At 30.2% G+C, this 20,822-nt stretch overlaps 1 protein-coding gene and 1 long non-coding RNA gene across 2 annotated transcripts; one reads left to right on the top strand and one right to left on the bottom strand.

Annotated features, from left to right (window-relative positions):
• Positions 1–13,451: 13,451 nt before the first annotated feature.
• On the top strand, positions 13,452–16,123 carry LOC126680638 (transcription factor MYB8-like). Its single transcript, XM_050375788.2, has 3 exons — positions 13,452–13,856; positions 14,576–14,705; positions 15,116–16,123. The coding sequence occupies exons 1-3, from the start codon at positions 13,721–13,723 to the stop codon at positions 15,744–15,746; spliced, it is 897 nt and encodes a 298-aa protein (XP_050231745.1). The 5' UTR covers positions 13,452–13,720; the 3' UTR covers positions 15,747–16,123.
• Positions 16,124–16,976: 853 nt separating this feature from the next.
• On the bottom strand, positions 16,977–17,773 carry LOC126664576 (uncharacterized). The gene is made up of 3 exons (XR_007637453.2): positions 17,620–17,773; positions 17,355–17,482; positions 16,977–17,229 (listed from the first exon to the last, which is right to left on the bottom strand). It is a non-coding gene; the product is annotated as an uncharacterized LOC126664576 (long non-coding RNA).
• Between the last annotated feature and the right edge of the window lie 3,049 nt (positions 17,774–20,822).

Raw genomic sequence — 20,822 nt, forward strand, 5'->3', positions numbered from 1 at the left:
TTTCCATATATACCTTACCCAGATCAATACCGGTGCGCACGCAGTCCTAATGATGCCCATTAGGTAGCACGTTCCAAGTAAGAGCCATAATATAAAAACAGTTCGAAATATACGTACAGTATATATATTTAATATTAAAATAACAATTTACTTAATAAAGCGGTAAATAGTAAATATAAACTCACTGCTTGCAAATCCACGTGAAAACTTGACAAGCAACTAAACCTGATCCGACTCCGAAGCACGAGCAGTCGACGGGTCTAAGAAAATATATATAATAATTAATATCATCCCCTAACTCTAGAGAGTACTAGACACCACATACGACTAGCACATATATCAATCAAGCCAACGTATAAACCATCATAACGCCATTATACATATATAGTCAAAATGCCAAAGCATAAACTAACGTGGAATAATCATACTTACTCGGACTGTCACCAAAGTCATACAATCAGTTAAGTCAAATTGAGTTCCCACTTTGAAAACATGATCCGAAAATCCATTTCAGATAACTTAGTTAAATCCATAAACCAAGTTTAAAACCAACATGGTGAGTCAGCCAAGTTACAACAATTGCAAGGCGTCTTCTCACAAATCGGGCGACCCAAGTCTAACCCGAACCAAAATCCAACCAGAGTAAAACCAGAGTTTAATATTTAGGTCATCTTTTGATAAACTATGAAATCCATTTTGAAAACAAGGAACTCAATAAGAACTCAATAACCAAAATATCATAACGCTCATAAGGTTCTCGACAAAAGTCCTCAATGGGAAAACATGTTCAAACGGCCAACATAAAATATACAATCACCTTAGCATGCCCTCTAACATTAAACATGCCCAATCAAGATTTACAATAATTTATACATCATACTAACACAAGTATGTTAAACTTCTTTTAAATGAACCAAAAAGGATTAAATCATCCATTTAAACGTCAAACTCAGATTTGAAACGATAATCAAATCATGGCAATAACTTGTCTACAGGCATAATCAACACGAATGAGTAAAACACAAACAAAGCAATGCCAACATGTCAAGAACGATACAAAACAGCCCCAACACAATAGTGGGCAGCAACTAGATCATTAAAAACTAATCAACACAACAACAAGGTGAAATCATGCATTATAAGCCATATAATCAACCTATGATTTACCAAGCATGTCAAAAATATACCATTGATTCACACACATAAGATCAGCCCCAAAACATGAATTTCCAGCCATCAATAACAATGCTAAAACAGCAATTTAACAACCAATTAACATACGAAATCAACTAGCACTTGAACCCAACAATTGACATTTAAATCTAAATGTTATAGCATGATAATTCAATCATAAACACCCTATTACAGATTCGGCTAAGCGTTTCAGAGATCAAATCATTCACAATATAGGTACAACACAATAGAACACAATCTATCGAATTAGCACGCGAATCTCTACGCAAAAACTTAAAGGATTGCAACACATACCGTAATGATTCGAGATCGGCGTACGAATCAAAAGGAAACAGTAAATCAATATCCACAATAAGCTGGAAAAAGGTTCGAATAAGTTAAGAGCCGATATACGCGATAAGGAATTGATTAATCGAAGAAAGGAGTATTAGAATCGCTTACCGAATGATTAAACCAAAGGGAATGAAGGAAAATAGAGTATCTCAGATGCTAGGGCGGCTCTAGGGTTTTAGAAAAGTGAAAAGTTAGGTTAGATCGAGTTAATGATCTATTTATAGGTCAAAATATCAAATCTGACAGAGGGGCACGATGGGAGGCGCGATGGACCCATCGTGCCTTCCGTCGTGCCTTCCTAAGAAAAATGGAAAAAATGCCTAGGGCACGATGCGAGGCGCGATGGACCCATCGTGCCTTCCATCGTGCCTTCCTCAGCAGCATGAAAATAAGCCTAGGGCACGATGGCAGGCGCGATGGACCCATCGTGCCTTCCATCGTGCCTCCCTGCACAAAGCTATAAAAATACAAAAACTTGCATAAGGCCCAACGGCAACGACAGATCAAACCCAAAGTATAACATGGAACACACGGAGCCCAACGAACACCAAAACCGATCAATACGGTGACGGAACAACGCCGAAACCAAACGGAAAAATACGGGATATCACAATGGTAGAGGAATAGATAATATCTTAGCTGCGTCATCTGGAGAAAAGACTTGTGTGATCAATTGTGCGTTCCAGTTGCGTGTATCCTGGAAAATGAGATCCGCCACATACTGAGGAGCCATGTCCAGATTTGGAGTCTGTTGAGGTGTAAAGGGATAGGAATTTGGGATCCATGCATCTGATCTGCATCTAATATTGTTCCCATTATTAATGTGCCATTTGAGACCTGTGTGAAGTAATTCAAAACCCCACTTGAGGCTTCGCCAACCCCATGAAGGTCAGTAACCTACTGGAGCATGGAGGATATCAGTATTGTGAAAGTATTTACCTTTGTAAATCTGATATAGTAATGATTGTGGGTGTTGAAGAATTCTCCAGCATTGTTTGGCCATCGAAGCCTGAGTGGACGATGTTAAATCTTTAAACCCTAAACCACCCTCCCATTTGCTTTGGCACATTTTTTGCCATGATATCCAACAAATTTTTCGTTCATCTTTTAGCTGTCCCCACCAAAAATGTCTAATGGCTCACGAGATACGATTGTATAGAGAGATTGGATTAATAAAACACATCATGGCGTAAACCGAAATAGCAGTTGCAACAGAAACCACCTCCTCAAACTAAAAAAGTTGAGATGTGTTTAGAGAGAAGGGAGAGAGTTTTTTAGAGAGAGAAGGAAAAGTTAATAATATAATGAATAGTTCATACAACTACTTTTGTAAGTGATGTATTTTTGTGTGACTTCTATATTATGTTGTCATAAAAAATGAGTTAATTTTATAAACAAATCACGACTTTTACACGAAATTTTATTTTAATCACGATCTTTAAAAGTTGTCATATAAAAACATGACCTTTTATTTTTTTTCAAATCTATCATTTTAGTGTATTGTTTTTTATTAAGTTCTTCATTAAACCATTAATTAAAGATCCAAATTATAAATTGACAATAAATATTATTATCTTTCAGCTAGAGTATTTAGGATTAATAATTTTTTGTCAGAAAAATACACCGAATTTTACTTTGTTGATAGATTTGAAACAAAATGAAAGATCATGTCTTTAAATACCAACTTTAATTTAAAGGTTGTGATTCAAAAAATAATTCGTATAAAGTTCGTGATTTTTTTATGGAATTAACGTAAAATGTAACTAATAGAACAATACTACTATGTGAAGTTTCAATATTTATGAAAAATATTAAAAAATATTGTTTTTTAGTTTCTCTCCGCGCATGTTAAGTTCTTAGAGCTGACATAAGCCGTTTTTAAAAATTATATGGAGAGAAAAAGGCTAAGAATGTCTGAAATTACAATTAGTTAATGAAGGCTTAGACAATGAAGAACGGGTTGAGGAATGTATCGCGGTAGATCATGAATCAAAAAAAAATAATATTGTGTATAAAATGGAGTGGGAAATATGGAGAAGATAGAGTTGAATATAATTCTGGAAAGGAAGGGGTGAAAAGTGTGAAGTCAGTGGTAAGTGAAAGGTATGGAAAGTATCTCGCATCACCAAAATTTTAGATTAAAAATGATTGAATCCATAAGTTTCCTAGATGAGCCATTGAATGAAATAGGTGAAGAGGGAGGTAGATAAAAAGAAGGAAAAGAGAATAAATCATGGAAATGTTTATTTGCGGCGGCAATACATAATCGTGCTACCATCCTTCTTCGTTGAGCGATAGAAATAGAGTTGCGAAGTTCCATTCATCAAAAGTTAATGGAGAAGAAAGCAAATGGAAAAATGTCGTAATTTGTTCGGGGATAGGTTTTGAACATATATTCTATCATCTCCAAAGTTTTATGATGAATAGATGGAAAAATGTCGGGCTACAAAATGTGAACCAGATTAACCCTATCACTATGTTTGGATTGAGGGTTGAGCAGAGTCAGTAAAGATTAGGGGTGAGCATTCGGTCGGTTCGGTCAAAACCGATCCGAAAATGGCCAAACCGATTAAACCGAACGTTGTAATATTTTTGACCGAACCGACCGAACAAAGAACATTAACCGAATCTGTTTCGACCGAATTTTTTTTTGTCGGTTCGGTCGGTTCGGTTAAATTGGGTATTTATAGACTTTTTCAATTACATATGCTTTAAAGATCAATTAATTTTTTTTACAAATTCAAATAATTAAATTCTATGAAAATTAGAAAAAAATGAAGCATTTTCTCACAAATCCAAACAATATACCATAGCAAGAATTAAATTCAAAAAATATATCAACCTACTTTTCATAATAAGCATTCAAAATTTTAAGTATTTGGTCGGTTCGGTTAAAATGTAAATTTTAAATTTTTAACCGAACCGTTAACCGATAACCAAAAATTTATATTTGTTTGACCAAACCGACCGAATGAAAATTTATCACCAAACCAAACCGACTAAAATTCACTGGTTCGGTCGGTTTGGTCGGTTTTTTCAAAACTTTGCTCACCCCTAGTAAAGATCAACAGGGGTTGGAAAATTTCAACTCTTATTTAGAATTTGTTTTTTAAAGGTTTTGGAATTTTTTTTAAAGGTTTAGAATTTTTTTTCAAAGGTTTTAGAGTTTAAAAATAAAGTGGTTTATATAGAGTACTTTTTTTTCACTTATTCTTTCACGTAGGTATGCTCCTATATTGTAGGCTGAGCTGACCAGTTCAGTTATTTTGGTGGAAGATATATGTGTTGAGCACGGATGATACGGTGTGTGCATGTTTTCTCGTCAGAGAGTTTTTTACAGCCCATTGGCTAACGTGGTATTCCTAATTTTTTTGCAAGCAATGTGCTTTATAACTTAATCCCGGCAGTTTTTGATAGTAAATCTGATTTGGGATATAGGAGATGAGGCAATTCTGGATTGAAAGTGTCTTCAGCCGAAGCCGAAATTGACTTTTAAATATCCTGATTTATTCCACTTTATCAAAACTGATTATATCTACAGTCGACCCTCTAATAGTTAATATTTAATAAATTAATAATTCTAATAATTAATAGAAATTGAGAGAACCAACTTCATTCCACGTCGGATAATTAATAATTCTAGTATTTAATAATTAATAAAATTTAAAATATATTCTATATGGATATTAATTATTAGAGAGATATTTTTAAATAAATATATAACGATTGATGATTTATTTGAGGCAATACTAACCTTAATTCATAAAGTGGAAGCTAAAATACCATCAAATTATAACTTTTTTATTCTTTTTGAGAAATTTTAAAGAAGTTATTAGATAAACAAATTAAAATAAGTAAAGTATCTCTAGTATAAAAAATATTAAAAATTATTTTACTTTATGAATACAACTTTTTAAAAATTATTTTTTAATTGGATACCAATTGATATTTTTTAAATTAATATAAAATAATTTCTTTTAAATTGAATGATTGTTGTATTTAGTTAGTTTTTTTATAATATAATATTAATATTAGGTCAATTAATATAGATGTTTTAAAATATCTTTTATAATTTACTATACAAATTCAATAAATTAATAATTTCAATAATTAATAAATTTTTAATTTATTATATGTATTAATTATTAGAGGGTCGGGTGTATATTTTTAAAGGTTGTTTCGCCCCTATTTAGATTATCAGCTATTAACTCATCCTTAGATATTATGTGCCAACCTATGGGGGCAAAATGATCTTTTGTTGAAAGTGGAACCAAAGGTTAATGGCGTGCTCCACAAATTTGTGGCTTTTGTTTTCCGACTGTTTGCCTTTATTCTTTAAACATATCACCATGAAAATGGCTTCTCTTAAATTTTCTTGGTTTGTGTGCTCTTTAATGGAATAGAAGGGTATGTTTGGACATGAGGGAGTTGTATTCTTCAAGGGAAATATGCTGTCCCTAATCAGGAAAACTTTAATCCTCATCTTCTAAATGATGACTATAGAAGTGCCTACTTTAAGTAATAGTTATCCAAAGTGAATTTGCTAGATTAAGTTTTTGACCCCACTTAAGCACCTAATTGATTAATGGGGTTAATGACATATTTATTTATAAAATTAAGAAAATTTTTTAAATTAACCCCCGATTAAATTTTTTTCTTCATTTGTGTCATGCAGACCGCGGAACACTTAAGCGGCTTGGGGTAAACCGCGGAAGTGTTCCGCGGTTTGCACACGTGGCTCCACCTGGACGCAGGTGGAGCAAACCGCGGAACACTTCCGCGGTTTGCCACGTTGGACAAAGCAAACCGCGTAAGTGTTCCGCGGTTTGCTTTGCCCATGTGGCTCCTCCCTGATTGGCCAGCGAGAAGCCACGTAAGCCAGACTGCGGAACAGTTCCGCGGTTTACACAAACCGCGGAACAGTTCCGCGGTCTGGAAGATACTAAATGAGAATTTATTATTTTTTGGGGGTAATTTGAGAAATAATTAGCAAATGAAACACACAATGGTCATTAACCCTGATTAATGTGTGCAATTTTGAATATTTACTCATATAAATGACAAAATGCTACATAGAGAAATTCCTATACTTAAATTAAATTTATTGTTTTAAAACTGTAAAATTTGTTAATAGAAAAACAAATTTATAAATTAGAATTGCTTTCAAAAATATTATTATGCATTATTGATACTATCAGACTTGTGGATAACAATATTAGCGGGAATGTTATTTTTTTTTTTGGTTAATTCCTAAAAAAATCACGAACTTTACACGAAATTTCATTTTAATCATGACTTTTAAAAGTTGCTATTTAAAGGCACGGACTTTCATTTTGTTTCAAATCAATCTCTATTTGATGATAATAAATGAAAAAAATCTCATCCTCCCAACTGTTCCCATTCTCAGCTTTTCACTTTAGCTTTGAATAAAGATGTCACGTTGGCTGTTATGTTAGAAGCAATGTCGGGTTCTCCTCATACATCCCCTTAGAGAAGACGACCGAGAATTGGAGAAGCATAAAGTTTCGGTCCCATTGTTGATAGTGTTATTATTGTGTCTACATCTTCTAATCAGTTGGATTTTGTTGTTTGGAGAGGAAAAGCTGCAGGCTTCACTTCAGCAGATTTTACAAGACTCTTATATGCAGGTTCATCTCATTTAATGACCGAGTTTCATGGCATTTGGAAGCATAAAATTCCTCCTAAATTTTGTTGGGTTGCTACATAAATAAAGAAATTCAAACAGGATTCTTTCTGATAGGCTTATAATTGAGTCCGACCTTTGTTCTCTGAGCTCGTGTTCTGAATCGGGTGCTCATACGTTAAGCAGTTAGAGTCTTTTGGTGTAATAAGTTACGCAAAATTGGCATTCAAGCGTGTCCGGTTCCATTAGATGTATTTAGCTTTTCTTATCAATGGTTAAAGCTATCGACTTTTCATTATCGAGATCTTTAGAATACCATTTGGTTTTTTAGTGTTTGGAGATTTAGAAGGCCCTGAAGAATTTAGTTCACGAAAAAGCTACAAGACTTTTCAAACTTGTGTTTTGTTTGTGTAAATAATTATAAGTTTTACAATCCTAGTTTTCATTACAATAGCAATTATGTATTTAGATCACTAGCCTTTTTTGCTTCGAGCTAATGTTTTCAACGTTTTGCCTTCCACTTCTTATAGTTGAGCTAATCTAATCATCATTTATCAAAAAAAATATATATATAATTTTGATAAATGATTTAAAAAGTGTTAGCTATTTTTAATATTATATTGGGTAAAAATCAAATAAATTATAGTGTTAATTTATTAAAAATTAAATAAATATTCTATATAAATATGAGCTTGTCAAAATTATAGATTAATTTTATCTTTAAAAGATTAATATTCAATAAAATAAATAATTTGTAGAGATAAGAAGTTATTAGAAAACTATGATATATAGATTACAAGTTAATATACTCCATCCGTCCCGTAAAAATAGAAAAAGTAGCTATTTCACAAGAATTAAGAAAGTAGTTAATTATAGGTAATTTGTGATAATTTTTATAAATTGTCCTTTTAATTTCTTGAAGTAAATTATAATAAATTAGTGATTCACACAACCCAAAGCCACTATATAAATATTAGCCAATAGAATTTTAGATGTATAAAAAGCAAACATTGAAACTTTAAATTAGTTAATGTTAATGTAAGGGTATTTTAATAATTTTATAGTTAACTAACACTACTTTTTCTATCTTTATGCGACAAAAAAGTAGCTACTTTTTCTATCTTGACGGGACGGATGGAGTAGATTTTAACACTCATTAAGTGAGTTAAAAAATACAAAAATTGATGAAAATACTCTATTTGATGATAATAAATGAAAAAAATCTACTTGTTGAGAATCAATGATATGGATCTGTTTGTCCCTTCAATTATATAAATACATAAATATATACCAGTCGAAGCCCATGTATTTGAGGAAATTTCATAGAATACCTTTTTTTGAAACAATAATTACATGAGCATTTTTTTTAAAATTATTTATATGTCATACATTTTTTTTATCTGAGATACATGTTTTAAAATTTTAATTTCAATTTTTTTTATTTTTTACGTTTTATGTATTTCTTTTATGGATTTTTTTGTATTTTCTGATGGTGTTTTTTATAGTGTTTTTCTGGTGTTCTTCCTATGGTGTTTTATAGTGTATTTATGGAGTTTTTGTATGTTTTTTTAGTGTAAAAACAATATAAAGCATCATAAAAATATAAATTAATTTGTTGTGTACAAAATCAGTAGCAAAAATACAATAAAACACCACAAATACACTATAAAATACTAGAAAAACACCGTGGATACACCAAAAAAATAACAGAAATACACTAAAATATAGATCCACCATAAATACACTGCAAATACATCATAAATCAATTTATTGTTTACAAAAATCAGTAATATCCAAATAAAAGAACAAATCTTGAATAAAAGAAAAACAAAATAATTATATGAAAAATAGAAGAATTTTATAAACAAAAAAAACAATAGATCTATTTATAAAAAAATCTAAATTATCACAAAAAATCTTAAAAAAATCTAAAAAATCCAAGAAAAAGGACGGCGATGATGAAGCAATAGGAAAAAAGACAGTGACGCCGATGAAACCACTGAATAAAGACGGTGACGATGATGAAACCTCTAAAAAAAGATGGTGACGACGATGAAACAAATGAAAAAGGACGACGATGATGAAGCAACCGTAAGAATCATGGCGATGACGACAGCGACGGCGACGTGATCATAGATCTAAAAAAAAATCGTACATCTAAGGTGTAGAGATAGATATTTTTGTGTTGGAGAAATTAAATGAGAGAATGAGTGTTAAGGAAGGAAACCCTAATTAATAGGAGTTATTTTTGAAATTAAATTTCTCATTTAGGTAGAGAGAGAAGTTATGAAAACATGGCTTAAAAAGGTGAAATTAAATTTGAAAAATAGGATATTTATAAATAATCTCCACGTATTTAAGCATAATCAAATTATTATTTAATTTAGGGTTAATGTCATAAAAATTCACCAACTTTACATGTTTTCTCATTTTAATCACGCAGTTTAAATTTTCTCATTTTCATGCACAAACTACCACTTTTTCTCAAATTCATGCACGGTTCTGAAGTATCACGGTTCCATTGGTGTAATTCGAATGCGGCTTTTGTTAGACGTTGAATTCTTCAAGAAAACCAATTCTTTTGCACTCTTTGCAACATTGATGAATCCAGGATTTGCATGGTTCTTCACTGCAATTTTGCCTGGACTTTCTGGTCTCTTATTTTGTCTAACTGCAAAATTTGTTGGGGGACTCTTTTCTCTCTCGAGAATTTCTTTTTTACTTTGGATTTTGTTGGCGACTGACAGACATCATACTCTTTAGAAGCTTATTTGGTATTTTGGAGTTTGGAATCTTTAGAAAGTTAGAAACAAACGGGTGTTTAACAACTTGGTTTTTCTGGCTATCTGCAAAGCAATTAACATTGATGAATCCAGGATTTGCATGGTTCTTCACTGCAATTTTGCCTGGACTTTCTGGTCTCTTATTTTGTCTAACTGCAAAATTTGTTGGGGGACTCTTTTCTCTCTCGAGAATTTCTTTTTTACTTTGGATTTTGTTGGCGACTGACAGACATCATACTCTTTAGAAGCTTATTTGGTATTTTGGAGTTTGGAATCTTTAGAAAGTTAGAAACAAACGGGTGTTTAACAACTTGGTTTTTCTGGCTATCTGCAAAGCAATTGATTTCTAACGGGCTAGGAATCGTAGCATCCCTTATAATGAAAATTATGTTTTTTGTTTTATTGATTTTTTACTACAATAATTTTTAGTTATTTTTGTTTTTAACTCTTTTGTCGCCCACTGTTTCGTGGGTGTGTTGATAACCCTTCCAAAAACAAAATAGCTAGTACATTTTAGAAAGGGCTCCTTACAAATTTACCTAAAATACAAGAATAATATGATAATATACCTCAACACGGAAAAGTTATGAAAATTACATCACAACTTTTTAGATATTATATTTTACTCTACGTGGCAAAAGGTTAAGAATTTTACTCTAACATATGATATGCATGACTTGACACTTTCTTTCTTTTCTATCTTTTTTTCTCTTTCCACTTATTTTCTTTTTCTTTCTCTCTTCTTCCATTTTTCTTCTTTTTCTTTCTTCCTTTTTTCCCTATTCTTCCACTTCCTGCATTTTTCACTTTCACTTTTTTTCAATTTTCCTTCATTTTCAATCTTGTAATTTTATTTTAAAAATTTCCAATTATTTACGTATCATTATTTTTATCTCGCAATTTGTTCTTTTAGATCTAGATCTAAAAAAGCATCAGTGATATTATCATATCGGTATCACAATTTTTTTCATAATATTATCATAAAAGCATCAGTGACATTATCATCTCGGTATCATAATGTTTCTGTAAAAAATTATTTTTCGTACGTTATCATACTATTATCGTTAGCTTTTCATACTATTTTCATCTATTTTTATTAAAGTTATCATAACATTATCATAATATACTTTATCATAACAGTATCATAAAATATTATCATAATATTATCATGACGTAATTTATCATAGCTATATCGTAACCTTTTATCATTAACCTTATCATACTATTATCATAGCATTATCATAATAAACTTTATCATAACACTATCATAACGTATTTTATCATAACTATATCATAACCTTATCATACTATTATCATAAACCTTATCATACTATTATCATAATCGTATAATATTATGATATTGATATGATAATATTATGATATAGGCATAGTAACGTTAATGATACCGATATGATAATCAAACACTTTTCTTGACAGAAAATCGTTTTTTGCTACAGTGTTATGATAATGTTATGATAACGTCATAGTGATAACTATATGATAATCAGGCGTTGTTTTCTGCAAAAAATCGTTTTTTCTGCAGAAAATCATTTTTTCATCAGAAAATCGTTTTTAATGCAAATTTTCAGATCTTATACGGAAAAAATTCAAGAATAATTTTTTTAGATCTGAGAGTCAAAATAAATCGTAATAATCACCACGAGTTAAGAAAAAAATCGCTAAAATATGGAAGAACGACGAATCGACGGCGGAGCGAAGATGAAGCGAAGGTGGAGCAACGGCGGAGTGATGGCTGATCGTTGCAGGAACGACGACGGCGTGATAAAAAAAGAAAGAAAATAAAGAAGAAGAAAAAGAAAAAATGGAGAAGAAGAAAAAACAGAGAGAGAGAGAGAGGGAGAGAAATAAATCTGAGAAAAAAAAAGATATATATATGTTAAAGTAAAAATAAAATGGTTAGAGTAAAAAATAATAAGAAATAAGTATTATTATAATAAAAAAAGATTATAGAGTAAAAAAATAAAAGTGCTGAAAAGGTGAGGTATTTTCTCTATATTTTTCTTGTTGAGGTATAATTTACATTATTTTAGAAAAATAGAGTGTTTTATCTAATTTTCTCTTTTAGAAAAATCCAAATTTATATGCTTCTCAACAGTGGGCTTTCTAGTTTCAATTCAGCTAATTGGGTTTATTATGTTGGGCCTCATTTCGTTATTTTTCGGGCTTTTTATATGAAATGCTGTATTTTTTTCAATCTGGTACAGAAACCAAATAAAGGCAGAAAAGAAACCAAATAAAGGCAGAAAAGATGGAACCAACTCCTCAAGTAGCTTCATTCAAATTTGCTTCAGTAATTTATGGCGTCCTCTGGTTTTACTGTTCTTGTTTATGTCTCCATATCATCATTCTAATAGCATTTATACACCTCTAACTAAAACCAACGCATGTTTAGATGCATATTATAACCTAGTAGAACGGAAAAGGAAATAAAAAAATAGAAAACGACATGAAACGAAAAAAAAATGGAAACGATATGAAACGAAAAAAAATATTATATATATATTTTTTTTATACATTTATGATAATAATTAATAGGTTATTGAAAATATTCAAAATTTAAAGGCAAACTAATTTTTTATATTCAAAATTTTAATTATATTGTCAAATCAAATATATCTTTAAAAACTAATTTGTACATTTTGTATGCCAATTTTATGAATTGGGACAAATATATTCAACAATCAATTTAAACCTATTTTTGGGCATATAATTTTTATTTTAAACTAAAATAACCCTTAATAAACTAAAATTAAAGATGAATTGCGGAAAACAATTATTTATAGAATCAACAACTTAAATCTAGAAAATAGGTATAATTTGAAGTTTGAATATATTTATACTAGTTTGTAAAATTAGCAGAACAGAATGTCGAAATTATATTTTTGGGATATATTTGATAAAAGGCCTAATTACTTAAAAAAATCCCACCTTATAATATTTATTCGTTTATACCCTCACGTAGAAAAAAGTTCATTTGTACCATTTTTTTGATTTTTCGTTTTCATCTCTACCCTAAAATTTAAATTTTTGACAATTAAATTAATTAAAGGATGAACACATTATAGATGATTAATAATATTAATGTTTAATTAGAATATAAGCTAAATATAAAGGATCATTTTGAATATTTTTCCAAATGAAAAGAGGTCAAATTAGCTCTTTAGGTAGAGACGAAAATGAAAAATCAAAAAAAGGGTACAAATAAACTTTTTTTTATGTCAGGGTATAAACGAATAAATGTTATAAGGTGGTTTTTTTTAAGTAATTAGGCCTTGATAAAATGGTCAAAGTTGTAGATATGAAAAATTGTTTTGCCAAATTCATATTTATAAAAAATAATAAATTATATATAAGTTTAATAATTATAATTGAAATTAATATTTTAAAGTTCTTATTATCAATTAAAGATTGTCATTACAGAAATTGTATGGTAAAAACTCTTGGTAAGATAAATGTTTTTTGACTGTTCTAATCTCTCTGTACGAGAGAGCTAGTTAGTCAATAAAAGAATAAAGAGTTACGTGATAGTTTGACTGCGTCCAAGCTTACTATACTATAAATATTACACACTATCTTAACAAATAAGCTTGATTAAATAATCCCAAGTAGTAGTAGAAAATCAAAGACACGTTCAACCAAAGTCCTCACAAAGTCAATTTCTAATTGTTTGATTTTTGTTCCTTCTTAATTTCTCTGTCTCTTTCATATTTAACATTTGAAAAGCAAACTGAAAATTAATTAAGATATGGGTAGAGCTCCATGCTGTGACAAAGCTAATGTGAAAAGAGGGCCATGGTCTCCTGAAGAAGATGCCACTCTCAAACGATACCTTGAGACTCACGGCACTGCTGGTAACTGGATTGCCTTGCCCAACAAAGCTGGTATTTTTACTCTCTCTTTTTATTTGTTTTTTTCATACTCCAGATTTAATTACTGTTTTAATGGAAGTTTAGGTCTAATTTTTCTTTTTTCAGTTTTCTTTCACTATCATATGCATGTTTCTGAAATATTCCTGTTTTTACTTTGACCAAGTATACAAACATATTTTCTATTATTCCTTACCAGTGATCTTGTTACTGAGTACTTTTGATATACTTTAATGTCCGTACCTCAAGAAGACCTGCAGGTTTTCTCAGAACAAACCTCTGCGTATTAATTGACTTTGACACAGTGGCGGAACCAGAACTCCAATTTGAGAGGGTCGAAATTTTCACGTTCGGCTATTTAAAAAAAATTAAACGGCTATAAAACAGTTCAAAATTGTAAATTGACAGAAGTAGCCTACAGATGAAAAACCGCCCCTAACAAATGTAGGGACGGTTTCTAGGGGCGGTTACACAAAAAATATTCCAAAAATCTATTTTTTTTTATTTTTTTCCGGCGAGGAGGGTCGGCCGACCCTCCTCGACCCTCCCTAGTTCCGCCCCTGCTTTGACAGTCTTGATTTTACATTACTTTTATTCCAAGATATTAATTATTGCTAGCACTAATTAATCTTGATTACTTTAAAAATCTGTGTATATAAATGTAATTTACTTATTGCCTAATTTTGTATTCTCAATTTATGCACATCTCAATTAGCTTATTCTTGAATTCATAGGCCTTAAAAGATGTGGGAAGAGTTGCCGTTTACGGTGGCTGAATTATCTCCGGCCAGACATCAAACATGGAGGTTTTACTGAAGAGGAAGACAAAATCATTTTCACTCTTTATGGTCAAATGGGAAGCAGGCAAGTTGCTCTGATTATGTTTATTCAGATCATCTAATCTAATTTATTTATTTTATTCGTAATTAAATGTTGCTTGTCTATATATATTAATCTATTTAGTTATAACGGATAGAATAAGGTTCAAATTTAAATATATTATTTTTTAAAATTTGCGTGTTTTATAATTTTAATACGAACTTTAGCAATGTAAAATACGGACTATCATTATTTTATAATTCGAAACATAACAATTTTCTAATAAAAAAGTAATATTGACCGGACATCGGAATAAAAATCATGATTTTTGTTTTGCAATTACTCCTATTTCTACCATTAAACGATGCTATATATAATTACCGTTTCATCAATTTGCCAAGTTGAATTAGATAATTAATAATGCTTCATCAACTTGTTTTTTTTTTTTGGATCAGATGGTCACTAATAGCATCTCATCTGCCTGGAAGAACTGATAATGATGTGAAAAATCATTGGAATACCAAGTTAAAAAAGAAGCTACTTGGAGAAAAAACAAGCCCACAAAACAAGAATATTGATTCTGCTAATTACACCAATATTACAGATTCTTCCTCAACATCTTCTACACTGCCCTGTGTCCAAAAATCTGATCAAATTAATTGTACCAGTCTCAGTTTTTGGGATTCATTGACTCAAACTTCAGTAACATTGCCTATCATATCTGATCATGTACCTTATGATTACCCTTTTGCCAATACTACCCATCAAACCCTAAATTTAGATGACCAAATTCAGTTTTCTCTGCCACCTGGAGCCTTGGACATGTCTGAATTGGGGGGGAATTTGGTAAATAATCACATTGTTTCACCATCTCAAGAAGGTTCAAGCATTTCAGACTCATCTAAATCTATTGTTATGGATCATAATAACAAATTATTGGATTCAGGATTCAGTTTTCCATTTGATCCTCTCAATTACAATGGCTTTTTGTTTCAAGAAGAACGTAATCATATTGATCAAGTTGCTCCTTCAGCTAATTACTATCAAGACTTTAGTGGTTTTCGCAACGATTCCGCTGAATATTGATCCACGAGAAATTCTTACATGAACCTAGAAAACAGTGTGACACGTAGCGTTATTGAATGAAATCCAACATTAGTGTAATTAATTAATAATAGATGATGATGTAGAGTTAATGGGTTGGGATGCTTTACTTATGATGATAACATGTACTATCACTTTCAAGTAACTGATTTTAGGAAAAATTGATATGGGAATTACATTATGTATTAAAAGATAAATGTATTTTTTTAAGGTATGGTTTTATATACTTGAAATCAAGGTAAAGTAAGGGGGAAAATGGCATCAGCATGTCTGCTGGTTTGTTGGTGAGGTTGAGTAGTCATGAAAGTTGCATGTATGGTATGGCCTATTCAAACTTCACAATAAAAGATTCTTTCTCACACTTATCTTGTAATATGCCTTTGAATACTCATTTTACTGCATCACCTTCCATGTGCGTTTTGTTCAGTTTCACTACTACACTTCTCTTTTTCTTAGCATCACTAGTTTGATATTTTTTTTTGGTACAAGGTATATAAGGTGTCCTGAACGGGTCTCAACTATGAGACTGCACCTTTAAACCTTCCACAGTCAGACTAATCCACACTCGAGCCGGGTAGGTCCCTTGCGGGAGGTAAAGCTCTGGCCCCAAATTTTAAACGGCCGCATACATGAGTACGGTTCGAATCCGCGACTTCACTTAAACTAGAAGAGTGCCTTACCAACTCATCTACTTCAATTCCTATGCTAAATTTTGTTTCTTATTATTAGACTAGAGTTTAATCACTACAACAAAAATGGTCTATTATGACATTGATTAAATGTTACTTAAGGTTAAAAAAATGTCGTATAAAGTCTATATCAATATTTTTTACAAACGTCCCTAAAATATTACATTTTCCGGTGTCGTTATGTGTTTAAATGACATTTAACGCATATATTTACGCAAATATTTGTTGCCATTTATAGTAACATTTTAAAGTATTAATTGTGACATTTATGATATATTATTAGAACACAATTGTAATAATATTTCTAAAGTGTTGCAATATTAATTCATTAGCATTGGCTATAATAATTTTTACAACATTTAACATTATTTTAAAAAATATATTGCTGCAATGTTATCATATTTTGTGTACTATGATAATATTCATAGTAATCTTTCCTTCTTTATTTCAAATATTAGTGATCACACACCTCATTCATAAATATAAAAATAAAAATAAAACACGTCAATCAATAGAATAAATATTTAATATAATAAATTAATCATGGTTTATTTATTTTGACATACATTTTTACAAAATAAAAACAAATTACAATGAAAAAAGAAAAACATGTATTGAATTTTATTCAGTAGAACTCGGAATTGATTAGGAGTTGCTATCTAGTACTATTTTCCTCCTATAAAATATGGTCGTCTCTCGTTTCCAGTTTAATTGGAGTTATTCTTCTAGAAATTTCTTCAATTGTCTTCTGATGAACTTCTTCGTCGTCTTCGATCCTAATATAATAAAAAAAAACAATTTTAAGAGACAGTAAAAATTAATAAAAATAAGAGATTAAGTATTAAATTCCAATAAAACTGAATTTATGGAAAATGAAAATATTAAACTCACAAATACTTACCTAGTTACCTGACAAAAGAAACATTAGATTCTAAGAAACAACAAATGCCTATTCTAAATTATCAAATTGATTTCTACTGTGTTGATCACTGTTCCAATAATATGAAATCATGTTGCAGAATCAACCTCCTACAAAAAAAAATTCAAAAACATTGATTGATAAAATAAAAGGATATCAGTCTGACTCATTTGATAGTTTATGTGTTATCTTCTTGAATTTACATAACCAACAACACAAACAAAATCCAAGAGAAAAAATTGCTTACATCCAAATACCTCTGTAGCAATTTGCGGCCTCACTTAAGGATCTGAGTTGGAACAAAAGTACAAAATTAAAGAGTTAATGAAAATCAAAATAAAAACAATTGAAAAATAGATTCAAATAAACAACATAAAAGAAGAGACATGTTGTACATGGTTAACTTGTAGACGTGGGATGAGTTTGATAACAAAATATGGAGGTTATTTAAAGATAAGGAAAGTGGAGAAATATTAGGAGGAAAATTAGGCGGGAAATTAGAATTTCAAATAAAATTGAAAAGTTATCACCTTTAAAATCTAAAACACATATAAAAATACATATTATTTACAGTGTCATTTATTAGAATGTTAGTTTAACAGTATTTTATGATTTAAAGCAATATTTGTCAAATATGTTACTACAATAATGTCGTAATAGTCTTTTTGTTGTAGTGAATAGGAATCACACATTACTATCCACTAGGTCGATGTCCGCGCGTTGCGCACGTGAGATTAAATAAATTTACATGTTTTTTAGTAATTTAATTTTTAAATTAATTTTTTAAAGAAGCTAAAATTAATGTTAATAATATTCATAACATTAATGTTATTTTAATTTTTCTCTTGAAATATTATTTAATATAATAATTGATATAATTGATATAATATGTACTTTATGGATATAGTATTATAAAAAGAATTCTAACTTCAAATATGATAATTTAACGAATATAAATAAATTAAACATTTAAAATAATATAAATATGAGTAAAATAAAAATGTTTTAAACAATAGAAATTAAATATTTTTAATTAATAAATGAAAAATATTATGTTTATAAAATTTACATATTAACCATAAAACTTTTAAAAGCTTATCAATTAATTTTTTTAATTTATTTTATTTTAAATTTTATAATCACATGAATAATATAATAAAACTCTTTCAAATTTTAGACCAAGCCACAAACATATATATTAGCCTGCAATTGCTTAACTCTTGCTAAATTATTGGTTCCGCATAAGTAATTGATAAGAACATTATGCAAAAATACATATCAAAGAATATCCAAATGAATTAATCGGAAAAAAACATACAATGTCTTGATCAAAAAATTTCTTGTGAAATTTAAAAGTTTTATTTATACAATCATTTCTGCATAGACCCTTTATGACAAAAAATATTTGAAGGCATTTCCTTCCTTTGAAAGCCCGTGGATAATTGAATTATACATAAAGTATTTAGTAACACCTCCGTTTTATTCATTTTATAACATAACCTAAAAACTTCCTCTAAACTCGCCACCCATGAATGACCATCTGCCAGAATATCATAGGGCCTCACATTAGGATCAGTTTCTTGGACTTCTTACATATACGGTGACGGAGATAGGGGGAGGCATGGGAGTGTCATGACCCCCTATAAAATTTTAAAATTGTTAAAATTAACTTCAATTTTTTTATTTTTTATAATTTAACCCCCCCCTAATAAAATAGAATAAACAATATCTCATACAATGATCAATTAACGAGTAATCAAAAAGCAACAAAAGAGCAATCAAAAAGCAACTAAAAATAGCAACCAACAAGTAATAAAAAATCAACCAACGAGTAACAAAAAACAACAAGCAACTAAAATTGAAATTGAAATTGAATCAAATTTAATTTAAACATATATTTCCTTTTTCATTTTTTCATTTACATCTTATAATATATTGCCTTTGAAATGTATTTATAAATATTATTTTTTAATATATAAACTTTTTTATTTATATCATTTGTATGGTAAAAAAGAGATAAAATTCAACGAGCTAATTGACAATAATTTTTAACTAACTATTTCAAGAACATGCATAAAACAAGTGTTCATGATAAAAATGGTTGAATACTAATTAATCTTATACCACCTGTCTAGTAAGCTCCATAATAGCACTAACAAGGTCTCAATTATGTGCCTCAAGTGACTTAACAACCTTGCTTCTCGGTATTCATATTTGTGTCATAACTAGATCAATATCTCAAATCTCAACTCTAGTGTCATCAGCTTGTTTATGTTGTTCATCAATGAAAAAATTATCTTTGAATTACAACCCTTTTTAACTCCAAAGCGTAGCAACTACACCCTTGCACGATTCTAAAATTCTGAAGAAAGTACGCAGCTCAAATCTCTAACTATTTCCTTTTAGACACCTGAAAATTGGAGCATAATTTATAAGAATTCTTTTATGGTTACCAAGATGGAAGACTAAAATTTCAACTTCGAATTGTACATATGGCATAGCTATATTATTTACTAAAGAAAGAAAACAACATATCTATGCTCTCTTGCCATCATCAAATAAGTAAAAAAATTATGAGAAATATATATAGGACAAATTATTATGTTTGATTATTGGCAGTAATGTATGCTACTGGAAACTTGTAATACTGAGATCTATTGTCTATTGTAAAAATTAAAATCAAATTTTACACTTATAATTTCATCAGCAAAATCAATATTAATATATGTGAATAATACTTCAAAATAATAGTTGTCATCATAGTAATTTACCCATCCCTAAGATCTTCATCTTTTTGGTTTTTTATGCACCCTCTTCATCAAATAAATTTTCATAATTTTCTCTTCGGGTAGGTCTATATATGCGAAAATAGGAGGACGGTCGATGAAACTCAAAAAATTAAGATGTGATTGATGGTATCATCCCAAACTTGAACATTGCTTTGCGACTTTTCTTTTCTGTTTTACTTTGCTTTGAGCTCCCATTTGCACTGGGGGTATCATCATCCTTCAGATCGCCATCATCATCATCATTCTCGTCGTTGCCGTAACCCTCGCCGTCTTTCATGTCCTCCACAACATGTTCATCCTCTTTCTTAAAGAGAGAAGAGATATGACCAATTACTTCTGGGTTAACGGCCTCAACCTCAACAATAGGAGCTGGAGACATCGACATGGTTTTTCTAAGAGAAATCTTGTCACTGAAAGCAGAATTAAATTACAAGGATGTTGGAAAAAAACTGCCGCTTGAAGAAGGAGATGGCCAAACAGACTGACATGATCCGACGTTTTTAAAAAAACGTATAATTGAAAAGAGAAAACCACAAAAAGAGCACGCTTATAATTAAAAATTTTGAGTGGGTATTTTTATAAAGTTTGAATAAAAGAGCGTCACCTGTGTAATTTCCTCCAGTTTCGTACTCCAACATTTCATTTTTAAACTCTTCAGCCA

The sequence above is a fragment of the Mercurialis annua genome, linkage group LG1-X (genome assembly GCF_937616625.2).
Source record: "Mercurialis annua linkage group LG1-X, ddMerAnnu1.2, whole genome shotgun sequence".
NCBI lineage: Eukaryota > Viridiplantae > Streptophyta > Magnoliopsida > Malpighiales > Euphorbiaceae > Mercurialis > Mercurialis annua.

Bases quoted from the DNA above. Each gene is read 5' to 3' on its own strand.
- LOC126680638 (XM_050375788.2), top strand. From the start codon at position 13,721: ATGGGTAGAGCTCCATGCTGTGACAAAGCTAATGTGAAAAGAGGGCCA. The intron at 13,857-14,575 runs GTATTTTTACTC...TTGAATTCATAG, and splicing joins TGCCTTGCCCAACAAAGCTG to GCCTTAAAAGATGTGGGAAG. The intron at 14,706-15,115 runs GCAAGTTGCTCT...TTTTTGGATCAG, and splicing joins TATGGTCAAATGGGAAGCAG to ATGGTCACTAATAGCATCTC.